The 13168-nt window shown below is 41.6% G+C and overlaps 1 protein-coding gene across 9 annotated transcripts in view; it reads left to right on the top strand.

Annotated features, from left to right (window-relative positions):
• TTLL5 (tubulin tyrosine ligase like 5) overlaps positions 1-11827 on the top strand; it is a 112532-nt gene extending 100705 nt beyond the window's left edge. For 2 of the 9 annotated variants that reach the window (XM_088672412.1, XM_088672403.1), the window contains exons 34-36: positions 6393-6481; positions 7223-7348; positions 11237-11827. In XM_088672412.1, coding sequence (XP_088528538.1) covers positions 6393-6481; positions 7223-7347 — 214 coding nt within the window. In that variant the 3' untranslated portion in view covers position 7348; positions 11237-11827. The remainder of the gene's footprint in view (positions 1-6392; positions 6482-7222; positions 7349-11236) is intronic. The other 7 variants (XM_035108158.3, XM_088672409.1, XM_035108181.3 and 4 more) reach the window with 4 other exon arrangements.
• Positions 11828-13168: the final 1341 nt, after the last annotated feature.

The raw sequence follows: 13168 nt of genomic DNA on the forward strand, positions 1-13168 counted from the left end.
CTGTTATGGTTGTTTGGAACCTTCTAGCACTTAAGCATACTCATATTTGGTAGCCTGGTGTATCCAACTCTCCACCGCAACCCCACACAATGTGAATGTGTGTCTGCATGGCTTCTCTTGTAACCAGGTGTCTATGTAGCACAGTTGTTGTTGTTTGAAAAGTACAAAAGGGGGAAATCCCCAACAATGAACAGGTATGGCCATTGCCTCTTCTGTTTCCTACAAGAGTGTAAGATGGAGAACTGTGTTCACTGACAAACATTGCAAATGATTCCTATGTGCCAATGTACTGTGAGTACGAACAAGAGCCCAAAATTCCTTCCCTGACCATCCAACTCTGAGATTATTGTACTGCACAGAGCAGTGTCATTGTTCCTTTCTTTCTGGTCACAGGTTTTTTTATTATTGTTCTATTAGAATGATTGCCCCTTCAATTTTTATACATTAAAATGGGATCCAGGTGTTAATTAAATTGGTCAGTTCAACAAGTACAGATAGCCATACCTGTTTCAATAGTCCTGTGCTGATAATAGCTTTGGTTTGACTCTCCCCGTCCTGGAGGTGATGCATGTTAGTTCAGGTGACAAGCCTTTTCAGCAAGATGTGTTATTTGAAGATGCCGGTGTGCTGTACTCACATATTGGCAGGGAGAATGTTTATCCTTGTGAGATGGAATTGCAGCTCCTTGGACAGACTTTACTTTACTGCGTTCTTGTGGTTTCTGCTCTGTGACAGGCATAAGTGTGGGAAAACCGGAAAAAACTCAGCATCAAAAATGCATAGAAGGGTGAAAAAAGTAAAAGATTCCCTCACAATTTCAGAGCATAGTCCAATTACTGGAGGCTGCAAGGAGCCATTCCGGAAATACTTTCTGAGTTGCTGTTCAGACTCTAGCACAAGTCTCCAAGTCTATTCTTGCAATTTGTGGGATCACATACTGACTTTTCTCAGTTACACGGAAATGAGAGCTCCCAATATATTCCAGAACAACGGGGGGATTGGATTGACCACATCCAAACCTCTTTCACTGATCTGTGTGTCCTTTTGTATTGCCCAGTTTGTCTTTCTTACAGGATCAGGGGGCGGGGAGAGACAGCCCATGTTCTATATGCAAGAGAGATTCCCTTTTACTAAAAAACAATTCAAACGAAAACTACTTCTTAGGTGCTTCAAGTCTTATGCTTTCCATTGTTCTTCAGCCATTTAATACACACCATTTGTTCTTTGTTGATATTTCCAGCCTTTTGAACTCCACTGTCAAGAATTCCATTACATCTAAGAATGCTAAGAGATTTTATGTTTGGTCACCCCGCCCCCCGCCCCCACCCCCACCCCCCAAATCCTTAACAGGAAGGGATTAAGTTCCAAACAAACTCAAACTTCAAGTTTTTAATCTACGTTTGTAATATTTTTCCTCTGGTGTGGGGGAGGAATATACTAAACTGTGCAAGTTCCAGTGCAAGGTATTGAGATAAGGAAGAGAACATGCAGTTCAGAACAAGCTGCCTCGGGAGGTTGTGGAGCATGTGTCTCCATGAAGCTTCTGAAGGAAAGGTTCAACCAAGATATTGGCCCACATGACTCCTTTGATCTGTTCATGTTAAACCATTTTGTATTCTGGAGGACAAACTTACTTTTGTTGTGTTCTAGTCTTGGTAATTTGCAATGCCACTCTATGCACATTTACTTGCAAATAATCCTGTGTGTTTAATGGAGGCCCATTCCCATGTAAATATGTGCGATGTTGGATATATTTCTATCTATATTATCTCAAATCTGCTGCCTATTGCCTTGTCTTTTTGCCATTTCATCATAGGTACAATATGCTACAACCATTGAATCTCTCTTCAATGGTTTCTAGAAAAACTGTCTTTGAGCAATAAAGAAAACCTAAAATCTGAACCATCTCATTATTCCAGTCTCAGCTGGACCACATATGATCTTTAGAAGGAAAGAGAATTACTAGAGATATTTTAAAATTGCTGAATACATGATGGATATCCTAAAGATGAATATTTCTAATTCAGCAATATTTGAATAGCTTGAGAAAACCACTTCCGCTAACACGGAGGTGGGGTTGTGGGCTTGGCCCGACAGAACTCTCGCGATGGGGGCTGAGATTTCAGCCCTCTCGCGAGGGGGGGAATTCCCGCCACGTCATAAGCAGGCTGGCCAATCGGGTCAGCCGGGGCAGGGCTTCCAGTCCTTTTAAACCGGGACGGGGCGGGAACGCATCCTCTTTCGCCCCGGATCCCAGAGCGAGAAGTGGGCATATTTTTCCCACCGAGGAAGGTAATAAGAACTAGACAAAGAAGGCTCATCTCTTGCTATATATATTTTGCATCACTTCCTAATTTGTAAGAGTGAATTGCTTTTTTAAAAAAATATAGGAAACATTATAAAGACATGCAACTTATGAATTAAATGTTTGGGGACTTTGGTGGATTATAAATGTTTATTTATTGAAATATAACTCTAAATTGGTATGTTTCTCAACATAATGATAAAGATAGTCCTGTGACACTAATATTCAAACTCATTGGATTTGTATTCATCTTCAGGCTTCTAGGGTAGGGAGTTGCTGCAACTCAGAGCACATTCCTTGTCAGGATGGTGCCTCTCTCTAGATCAGTAGGCAGGCTCAATGTATGAGCAACCATCTCACCAAGAGAGAGGCTCTATCACCCTGATGTGCCCCAGGTGCTGAGCAGCTGTTAGAAACCACGGGTGCTTTTTTGGACCTCTGGTATTTGATAAACATCTGTCTAGGCTCCTTGATGAACTTGAGGGCAAACCTCTAGGAAACAGTTGCTGGAATCCAGACATCAATTCTTGATGAGATCCAGGTGCTTGCAAAGTACTGAAGTGCCAAGTCATGGAATTTAGGGCGAAACTGGTGTCATTAAAAAATTTGGGAGCAGGTTAGCTAAGGGGTCGCCCGGTAAGTGTGCTTCTCAGATGGGGTACTGCTGAGAGTGCTGCATGCCCTAGAGGTGCACTTCATTTTTTACTAGAAACCAAGTTTTCAGTGTTGCTTCTCCAACCCCCTGGAGTCAGCTGCCATTGGAAAAAGACCTGGGCATGAACTTTGATTTAGACAAATGAGAAAGTGAGTGAAGTGTGGAAGGAGATAAAGAAAAGTGAAACAGCAAAAGGCTAACCATGGGTAGGAAGAGGAGTGCTAAAGAGAGAGAGAGAGAGAGAGAATCTGGAAATTAGGGGAAATGCAGCTGTCAGGAAACAAAGGAGGAGGCAGTGACCTATGATCAAGTGGAAGATCAGCAACTCTATTGGAAAGTATATGTTTATCTGCCAGCAGAACATCTAAGAGCATGTGGAATTTGGGGATATTAAATTAGTCCAAGCTTAGTGGTCAGAAATAGAGAAATACATCTGAGTCATCTCTGCAAAGATTGTAATTTTAAGTATAGCAACGTATTAGGCTGAAAAAGAGGTAGAGGGTAGGGCTCAGAGATAGAAGGCAGTTCTTAATGCAGCAGTGTTAATTCATAATGCTGCAGTGAGCAAAAATGTAATGCTTTTCACCTGACAAAATGCCTTGGGGCTACTTCAGATTTTAATTTTCGGATGGAAAATGACCCAGCCTAAGTCTAAGTTATGTCTGAATATGAATTCAATAATGGAACTTGTAGATCTTTTGAGCTGGGTCTGTAACTTCTTCTAGGGCTATTTTTTCATTTAAAAAAGTAAAATACATAATCTACTACATTACATATGTGTATATCAAGTTCTCATTACATCTGCAAAGTAGCAAAGATACGGTCCAATATATTACAGTTTTCATACAGTGAAAGTAATTTGACCCATCCATTCTGTCCCTATGCTGAATCTGTTTTATAACTGTATATATTTTTTCATTTCTTCCACTTGTCAGACTGAAAGTATTCTTTTTTTAGGCTGGAATATTTTATTCTCAATGTCTACTGCATGCAGGTTTTTTGTTTTTTGTTTGCTTCCATGAATTAATTAATAAGAAAGAAAAGCACTGTGCAACCCACCAAAATTGAAGCTGCTTGCTTCACTTACTCTGTCTCTGTGTACTTCTATCTCTGTGTTAAGTTTATAGGGATATTGTCAGCCAAATGATGGGTGCTGCTTGAGTAAGGAATGGTCTTGAAGTTCTGAGGAAGACCCATGTTTTCAGCTTCAAACTAGGAAAATAGAGAAATCCTGACAGGCATTGCATGTGGCACCTTGCTGTCAGTCTTCTCGACATGTACTTGAGCTGTCATGAAAATGTACTCCTTTCTGAATTTAATAACTGAATTGGTACATACAGCATTAATTGAAAATCTTTATGTAGCCGGGTTACCCTTCACATTGCCTCATTTTTTCATGATTTCTTTGTTTTGATATTCACTGAACACAAGTCCTGGCAAAATGAAACATTCCTGGAACCAAAGCACTACTTTATGGAAGAACATCTGAATTGTTCATAGGAAATTGATTATGGATTCTGCATGAATTATTTGAGAACTGAATCCATTTTGAGTAGCCCAACCATCTCTGAATGTAGAATCCTCCAGATGTTTTGGACTCCAGCTTCCATCGTCCCTGACCACAGATCATGGTTGCTGGCGCTGGAAGTTGGAGGGAAGTTTATATGAACAGCACCAGGCTGGGGAAGAGTTGGGGCAATAACACAACCCTGTTTAATACCTGATCCCACTGTGAATGGTTCACTTTGAGAGTCATTGTTATCTGCTATTGTTGCTGTCATATTATCATGGAGGAGCCGAATGATGTTTACAAATTTATCTGGGCAACCAACCTTCAGAAGGACAGTCCACAGGGCATTACGATTTACAGCGTTGAAAGCCTTAGTCAGGACAATAAACGCTATATACAGGGGTTGGTTTTGCTCTCTGCATTTTTCTTGAAACTGTCGAGCGGTGAAAATCATGTCCACTGTCCCCCTAGAAGGCCGAAAACTCTTTTGGGATTCAGGAAGGGTCACCTCGGATATTGTTACCAGACGGTTTGCTAAGATCCTTGCAAGAATTTTGCCGGCCGCAGGTAATACAGAGATGCCTCAATAGTTTCCACAATCAGTTCCGTCACCTTTTTTAAAGAGATTGATAATTTTGGCATCTCTAAAGTCTGCTGGGATTTCTTCTCTTTCCCAGATTTTTTCAATGAGCTTGTGAAGTTGTTGTGTAAGTTCAATTCCACCCACTTTGAAGATTTCGGCAGGTATCCCAACAGGTCCACTGGCTTTGTTGTTTTTCATTTGGTTAACAGCTGTACACAACTCTCCCATATTTGGAGATACAGCAAGCTCATCTCTAACTTGTTTTTGTGGAATTTGTGAGAGTTGTTGGTAGTGTTCTTTCCAGCGCAGTGCAATAGCTTCTTTATCTTTTAGAAGTGTGTTACCGTCTGCTGAGTGTAGGGGGCATATGCCATGATTTATTGGCCCATAGATGGTCTTTGTGGCTTTAAAGAAACTCTGTGCATCATGAGTGTCGGCTAAGTGCTGGATCTCTTGAGCTTTTTTAATCCACCAGGTGTTTTTTAGTACTCTTTAGTACTCAGCCTTATTGTTGGCATAGGCTTTTTTTCTTAGTGGCACAGTTTCTATCTCTTTGCCAGATCTGAAAGGCCTTCCTTTTCTTGTCAATCATGTGTTCAATCTCACTGTCATTCTCATCAAACCAGTCCTGGTGTTTCTTGGTTTGGTATCCAATAGTTTGTTCACAGGCTGCAATAATGGATGTTTTTAGCTTAGTCCAGTGTTCCTCAATGTTGTCAGGGAATTCTGAAAGCAAATGGTCCTTAAGAGTCGTTTGGAAGCAATCCTGCTTAATGGGGTCTTGAAGGGCTTGAGTGTTCATTTTGCGCCTTGGTTTCCTTCCTTGAAGCCTGCGTTGAGGTATAATCTTGATAGCCATTGTGGAGCGTATTAGTTGGTGATCTGTCCAGCAGTCGTCAGCGCTCGTCATAGCTCTGGTAAGGAGCACATCACAGCGATCTTTAGCATGGACAATAACATAGTCTAAGAGGTGCCAGTGGTTTGACCGAGGATGCCTCCATGAAGTTTTTAATTTATTTTTCTGTCGAAAGAGTGTGTTGGTAATAACAAGGTTGTGTGCTGCACATATCGTCAAAAGTAAGATTCCGTTCTGGTTGCTGTTGCCAACTCCTTCTTTCCCAATAGTCCCAGGCCACAGATCGAAATCTCGCCCAACTCTTGCATTAAAATCACCCAGGAGGATAATTTTATCTTCCTTAGGTGTCTCTGATAGGACGGTATCCAGCTGAGAGTAAAATTTTTCTTTAATGTCTTCATCGGCATCCAGTGTTGGTGCATAAGCGCTTATAATAGAAGCCTGTTGGGTTTGTGCTATACTCTGATTCAGTGTTTTGTCTAGCAGGGCAACCTCCACAGAAGGGCATCTGAATGGATTCCAGAATAGCCTTAACAGTGCTAAATCCTGTGAGCCACTCACAAACTCCAAAGGTGAGAGAACTAAGGCATTGCAGCCAACCTTTTTTTTGTTTTCCATTTGCATTGTAACTTGTCTGCCCTGACAAGAATCATAGAATTGTAGACTTGGAAGGGACCCAAAGGGTCGTTTTGTCAACCCCCCTGCAATACAGGAATCAGTTTTCAGCCATGACATCAGTTAACATGAAATGTCATAAAATAGGGTTGCCATATTTCAAACAGTGAAAGTCCGGACAGTTTCTGAGCATTTTTTGCTCAAAATTGTTGAGCTTTTTAGGCCAAAAATATATATGCAAATTTTTAAGCTACTTTTTATGGCAGACTTTAAGAAAATAGGGCCTATCCACTCCATGCTGCGGAAAAGGAGTAGTCCTTGCTTGTGCCAGGCATACGTCATGTTGGGCGGAGCTTTTTCTGAATTTTTAACTGAGGAATGAAGAAAGCACTTTTAACTAAAGTAGGGGGAGTGTTTTCTTGTCCTGAATCCATATTAGTGCTGGAAGTTTCCCACCCCTGAAAAGCTCAAATACAAAAATGGAACATCTCCAAGCCAACTTACTTTTTTCTGTCATGCTGGTGAGTATGTTGAAATCCCCTTCACTATATGGAGTACACACTCAGCTTCTCATGGTGTTGCAGTTTGATTTCGCATCAGGTCATTGTCAACTTTTCTGGAATTGATGGGCGATAAGCCAAGTGGAAAAGAAGCAGAGGAACCTGCCCCACACTAAGCCATTTTCCCCCATTTTCCAGGTCTTTTGGAAGCTTCCCCACACATTATTTTCGCCAGAACTAGACCTTTGTCCAGCCGATCCAGAGCCACTGATACACTTGTAGGGCACAGAAAGAAAAGGCCAGTGGAGGGAGGGCCAGCTTAAGGTAACAGAAGACTCATCTGCGCCTCCCAAATATTTTCCTTCCATAATTGAGTAGAGTAAAAGGGGCATATTCACCCCCCACGAGAACATGTGAGGGTGGGACTTTTTGTGAAAGGGAAAAGACTAGCCATAATAAAGACCTGTAGCAAGTCTGTTCATAGTAATATGTCACTTGCCAGCATATTCTAAGAAATAAATAATGGATTCTATATGCTCTTGCTGTTTGAGCTAAGCAGCCGGACCCTCGTATATTTGCCGCTCACGTACATGAAGGCTTATGATTTTTGCAAGTTTTTGCCCTTGTATTACAGTCACATTTCCAACCATAACTCACAATTTGCCAATACCTTGAATTGTACAATAAAATCTTGATTGATTAAGTCAGGGCTTTCAGCAATGTTCAGTTACCTTCACTAGTTTCTTCTCTGCTTTGCTTTCTTTTAAATCCATTTTCTGTACACTTGCGGTACTCTGTAGAATGCAGCCCCCTTCAAATGAATGGAAATTTTAATTGTTGCACTTGTTTTGCTTTCCAAGTCTTCCCCCAAAGTACTATTGGGCGGCAAAAACTCATCTCCCTGGGAGGCGCGTGGGACAATAAGATCCCCTATGCAAGGTGGGCAGCCTCATAAAGAAGCTCCCTAGAAGGCAATGGAGAGAATCTTCTCTAGGTGAGCAGGGACAGCTTTCCAAGGCGTCACCTGGGAAGGCTTCTCCCAATCGGATTTTAATCTGAGTTTGAGAAAAATATGGAGTGCTTTTGATTCTTTTATCTCTTTTTAGGCAAATGTTACTGAGCCCCTGAAGTTCATTTTCAGAGTGGAGTCTAGTGAATTTTGGCAGCATCTATAATCCTGACTATTTGCAGGTTTTCCATCATCTATATTGTAGGTTTAGGTTCCCAGGGCTTCTATAAAGACAGAAGAGTTCTTAAGTGTGCATCTTTTGTGTTGAAACCTCTGGCCCCTGAGAGCCTTGGCTCTTAGTTTCAGAAAGCTCCTCATTGTCAGCAATATCTTTAAATCCTTCAGCAGGAGCAGCTGGAAACAGGAATCCCTCCAACTTCTGTGCAGTGATGCATTCCTTCCTGCACAATAGTAATCCCTTTTAATTCCGTTCCTCATTTTCACCTTCCTGCCTCTCTTGCTTACCAAAACTGACAGCGTAAGTTGTCTTGAGTTTGAAACCTCCCTTCCAATGGCATTTCAGGTGGGAGGCTGCAGAACTGGCACTGTAACAAATTTTTGTGCATCAACTTTTCTTTCCAATTGTGGGGAAAATAACTGGAGGATGAGTTTCAGTGGAATAATAGCATGAAGGTGAAAAGGTTAAGAAGCCCCTCTGCCCTTTGCCAGTTTTCCACTTCAGATTGCAGCCTCAGCAACTTCATAATGCAGAGAGAGAGAGAGCGCGCGCACAAATACCCTAGTGAAAAATGAACTATGGAACTGTATGTAACGTGTAATTCCACCCTTAGGTTTTCTTAGTAAGCAGTTACAGTTCTAAAATAAACCGTCTTTCACAATTGCAACTGTTTATTCAATGACCATATTTTCAGTTGAAGTTGATTGAATCCCGGCAAAGTTGAAAGCTGCTTTCTCAAAACTCTTCTCAAGAGAGCACCTGGTGTATAATGTCAAACACTGTAGCCACCTTCCCCACTAAATCTGAGGGTTGGTGCTTGCTTCTAATGAGTAATTAACAGATACTTTTAATCCTCAGCCGATGAGAATGACCTGCCCCTAGTACTTTGAGTCAGCCACTTTGTCTTTGTTTTACAAGAGGAAGAAGATGTTTCCTGTTATCTGCTGGTTTTATGCAACAAAGAGTCCAAATAATCCAAGTCTACAGAGTATTTCTCTGCTGTAGAAAACACTTTTGGAACTCTGGAATGAGAGAAAAAGTAGTGTGTCAAACCAGCTCTCTGAGTCGAGAGCAGAGTAGGATGAGTGATTTGAGATGGAATAATCTTGGACTATACAATTTCAGCCTGCAGATAAGGTTCATTGTTTTTAATGATTCCCTCCATTTTTTCAACAAAACATAATACGATAAGCTGGCACATTTGAGAGAGAAGCTTAGCATATCTCTCTTGATGATGTGTTTGTTTATTGCATGGGTGACAATTCATCTTGATCTTGTATATGTGATATTGAACAAGGGAATTCCAGACCCAGCCCTTCCTTGTACATTCCCCTGAACCCTCCGAAAAGCTTTTGCACTTAAAAATTACTAACTATTTGATTGGGGCTATTTGCCTCTCCTCCAACAACCTCCAGGCCTTCACAGAGGGTTCTCTGACCCTCAGAGACATTTGAAGGGCTGCAAGAGACAATAACATGGCGAAGAGGGCCAATAATTCCCTTGCCCAAGAATCCCCTAGCATTGGATAGAAATCATTGCCATATATGTTTAATAAATTGTATGATTTCCCCCTTCTTCAATTTTTTAATACATGCCCTTCTTAAATCTTAGCTCATCTGTAAGCTCCTTAAGCAGCCACAATGTCTGCATTTGGGCCTTCAATATTTCACCTTTAAGAAATTCCCATCCATCTTGGACTCCCTTCTCTTTGAGTATTTCTGACCTTAGGATCTCACCCAGTGGTTTCTTAAGCTGTTTGAAATCAGCCTTCTTAATCAAGCTCAGATAGTGGTTCTGTTATGCACAGAACATTTTTCATGCATGACAATATTCCCCAAAGGTCACTCCTGTGATTAAAATATCAATGTAGGGCAAACCAACATGAAGTTACATCTTTGGCTACTCATGAATCAGGCATAGAGCATCTGGAAATGATTAAGTATCTGTGTGTGTTAAGATGCCTTTTAATGTGTGTGGGTATGGCGGAGTGTGTGTTGGGAGCTTGAAAACCAAACTTGCAATGTGTGAAGTGGCCTTGGGATGTCCAGAATCCTCAAAGCCTATGAACTGAGTAGGACGGGGAAAGGCAAAGACTCATTCATTAGCTCAAACAGTTATTGCAATATAGCAGGGTTTAACTCCAGCAAAAAAAGAAAGAGAAAGTGAAAAAATATGGTCTCAAAATAGATTATTTCCATAGCAGACTTTAGTCACAGATATACATGTTTTTGCATACTAGTTTTAAAGCAATGTGGGGTTGAAATAGAAGTTTTATCTTAACTCTAATGCTACTGTTACAAGGCCAATAATTTTTCTGTGAGCACTGGCATTTGCAGTATTCCTTAAGTTAAAGTATAAATGCTTACCATGCACAGAGGTGGAGCTGATAGCATGGGAATTCACTTAATTTGATACTGTACTGAAAGTTTCTGTTCAGTGACCCAGCTTTTAATTTTTAATAGCTAATATGCTTGTTCTGTTGGATCAGCCATTGCTCACAAAAACTTCAATTTTGGCCCAGATATCATTCCAAATTCCATGGGTTTGTGTGATGCTTGACACATCGTCTTTGTAAAATGCTGCTAATATTCTTAGTGCTACTCAAGGTAGGTTACACAGAGCAGTCAACTGATTTTAGTAAAACTTGCTACATGTGTAGCGCACGTTATGAGAAACCATAGCTCAGAGCATCTCCTTTGCATGCGGAAGGTGGCAGCTTCAGTCTCCCAGGAAATAGCAGGTACCTGTTTCCCTAGAGCAAGCTTGCACTTACTGTGAGAAGGCAGTCATGTGATTGCTGATCCCTGCCAATCATATAGACTATTATAGAATAGCAGCGCCTATTCTTCAGTCTGCACAGCAGGGATCAGAACCACCACAGCAGCATTTCGTCTGCCTGCAGCTAACACTATCTGGAATTATCCTGTCTGGTTTCGTAACTTGTGTCAAGGAAGACTCCTGTATCCTGTGGCTCGTGCACATATCTCTGGAACCATTAACCAGCTTTCTTTTGTCTCCCTTTCAGCTCCCGGTTGCACTTACTTTCTGAAGTGAAGGATTAATCCTTAATAACGGGTGGACAGACAATCCAGTGCATCAGCATGCAAGGAGGAGATGAAGCAGGGATGAGTGCTCATCATTCCACACTCCTAGCAACACCCAGATTGAGAGCAAGACCTGTCGCACACTCCAGAATTTTCCCCACTGAAAGGAGAGCAGAGCAGCTGAGTGTTTCTGGAAGAGTTGTTGGAGCCCTGACTTGAGGCTTTCTAGTTCCGCTGAGCTTCTGCTGCTTAAGCCTCAGGCCTTCCTTTGCATTTTATATCACATCTTCCATCAACTAGTCAAGCTTATGACTCACATAAGACAAGAGCTCTTAATGGTGTCTGTATTATGTATCCTGAGGCCCAGGTTTCTCCATCCACTCAGTCATTTTGACTCACTTTGAGAACAATCAAGGTTCTCTATCAGGTACTGGGCAGCTTTCACCACCAGTGGCATGAGAAGCTGAAATGCTGACTTGACTATAGACACTTCTGCTGGCTGCTATCTTGAATTTTGGCAGAAAGCCATAGAAATGCTCAGTCTGAATAAAGTCATTCATTTTGTTTGTTTAGCTTACAATTTACATTTATTATGCTGGGTAAAAGTCCTTCCAATTAGTTGACATTTAATTTTACTGCAGTGGGAGGCTTTATTATTATTCATGCATTACGTTGATTTTCCCTCTCATTTCTTTACATTTCTTATGTTTCCATACTGAAGTTGTGTTTCCAGAGCCCAGACTGATCCCACTAATAGGGTTCTGTCACTTCAGATCAGCTGCGTGAGCATGGAAACAGTACATTATTTATCATTTCCACACCATTCAGCATTCTAAGTGTTTTACATTTATCCTGTGAGGCAAGCTGGGCTTGGAGAGAGTCTTGCAAACCAAACAAATATCTTACTCAGTCACAGAACAGGAGTTTGTCCCTGTTCATTTTTGTCCAAACTGGCCACCTTGTTCATTACACTGCCCTCACTACTTGCAAGCTTAACAGCAAAATCCTATGCCTGTCTTCTCAGGGTCACTGTGTTCAGCGGGGCTTACTCTCAGGGAAGTTTACATAGGCTCACAGACTAGTTATGACACTGTTCAGTATTGACGTTTCTTTCTAATTGTGATACCGTCTTTTTTTCTCCTGATGTTGACTGAGAAAATCAGTTTGCACTCCCCACCCAGCATAACAGTCCACACCATGTAGGAATCTTGCCATCCCAAGGAACTGCTTCCTACATGCTAGAGCTACATTGTACCATAACTGGACAGATAGTAGGGAAACACGTACTTGGGCAGACTCTTAATGAATATTTTAGTACTGTCATGAATGTCCAGGGAGAAAAGGGCAGCACCACTCAAGTTTTCTCCTTATGGTATTCATAAATTATTGTCTCCATCCCACATAAGTGGGTTGGAGAGCTAGCCAAAGTTGTGGACTAAAATGCAGGTGTTTCCTAAGTGGTTTGTCACATGGTAAACAAGCTGTTTTAAGTGCTAAAACTGGTCATGGTGAAGATCCCCTTGGAAGACATGCTGCTTACAGCAGTGTTTCTCAACCTTTTTTGGGCCACGGCACACTTGTTCCGTGAAAAAAATCACGAGGCACAGCACCATTTAAAAAGTTAAAAAAATTAACTCTGTGCCGCCCTATATTATAATTATGACTGTAAGAAACACTTGCCAAATATTGCTTTCCGGTGGGTCAGCGTTGTATATTGGCGGCCGCCAGGCACGTGACAATGTAAATCGCCCTTCTCGTCGCGGCACGTCACGGCACACCAGCCAGCGTCTCGCGGCACACTAGTGTGCCACGGAACAGTGGTTGAGAAACACTGGCTTACAGTACTACCCTTAGCAGCAGCCATGATGCATGTGACGATAGTAGACACCTTCTGCACTGTGAACATTAGTCAT

This window comes from Zootoca vivipara, chromosome 1 (genome assembly GCF_965207765.1).
Source record: "Zootoca vivipara chromosome 1, rZooViv2.hap1.1, whole genome shotgun sequence".
Lineage (NCBI taxonomy): Eukaryota > Metazoa > Chordata > Lepidosauria > Squamata > Lacertidae > Zootoca > Zootoca vivipara.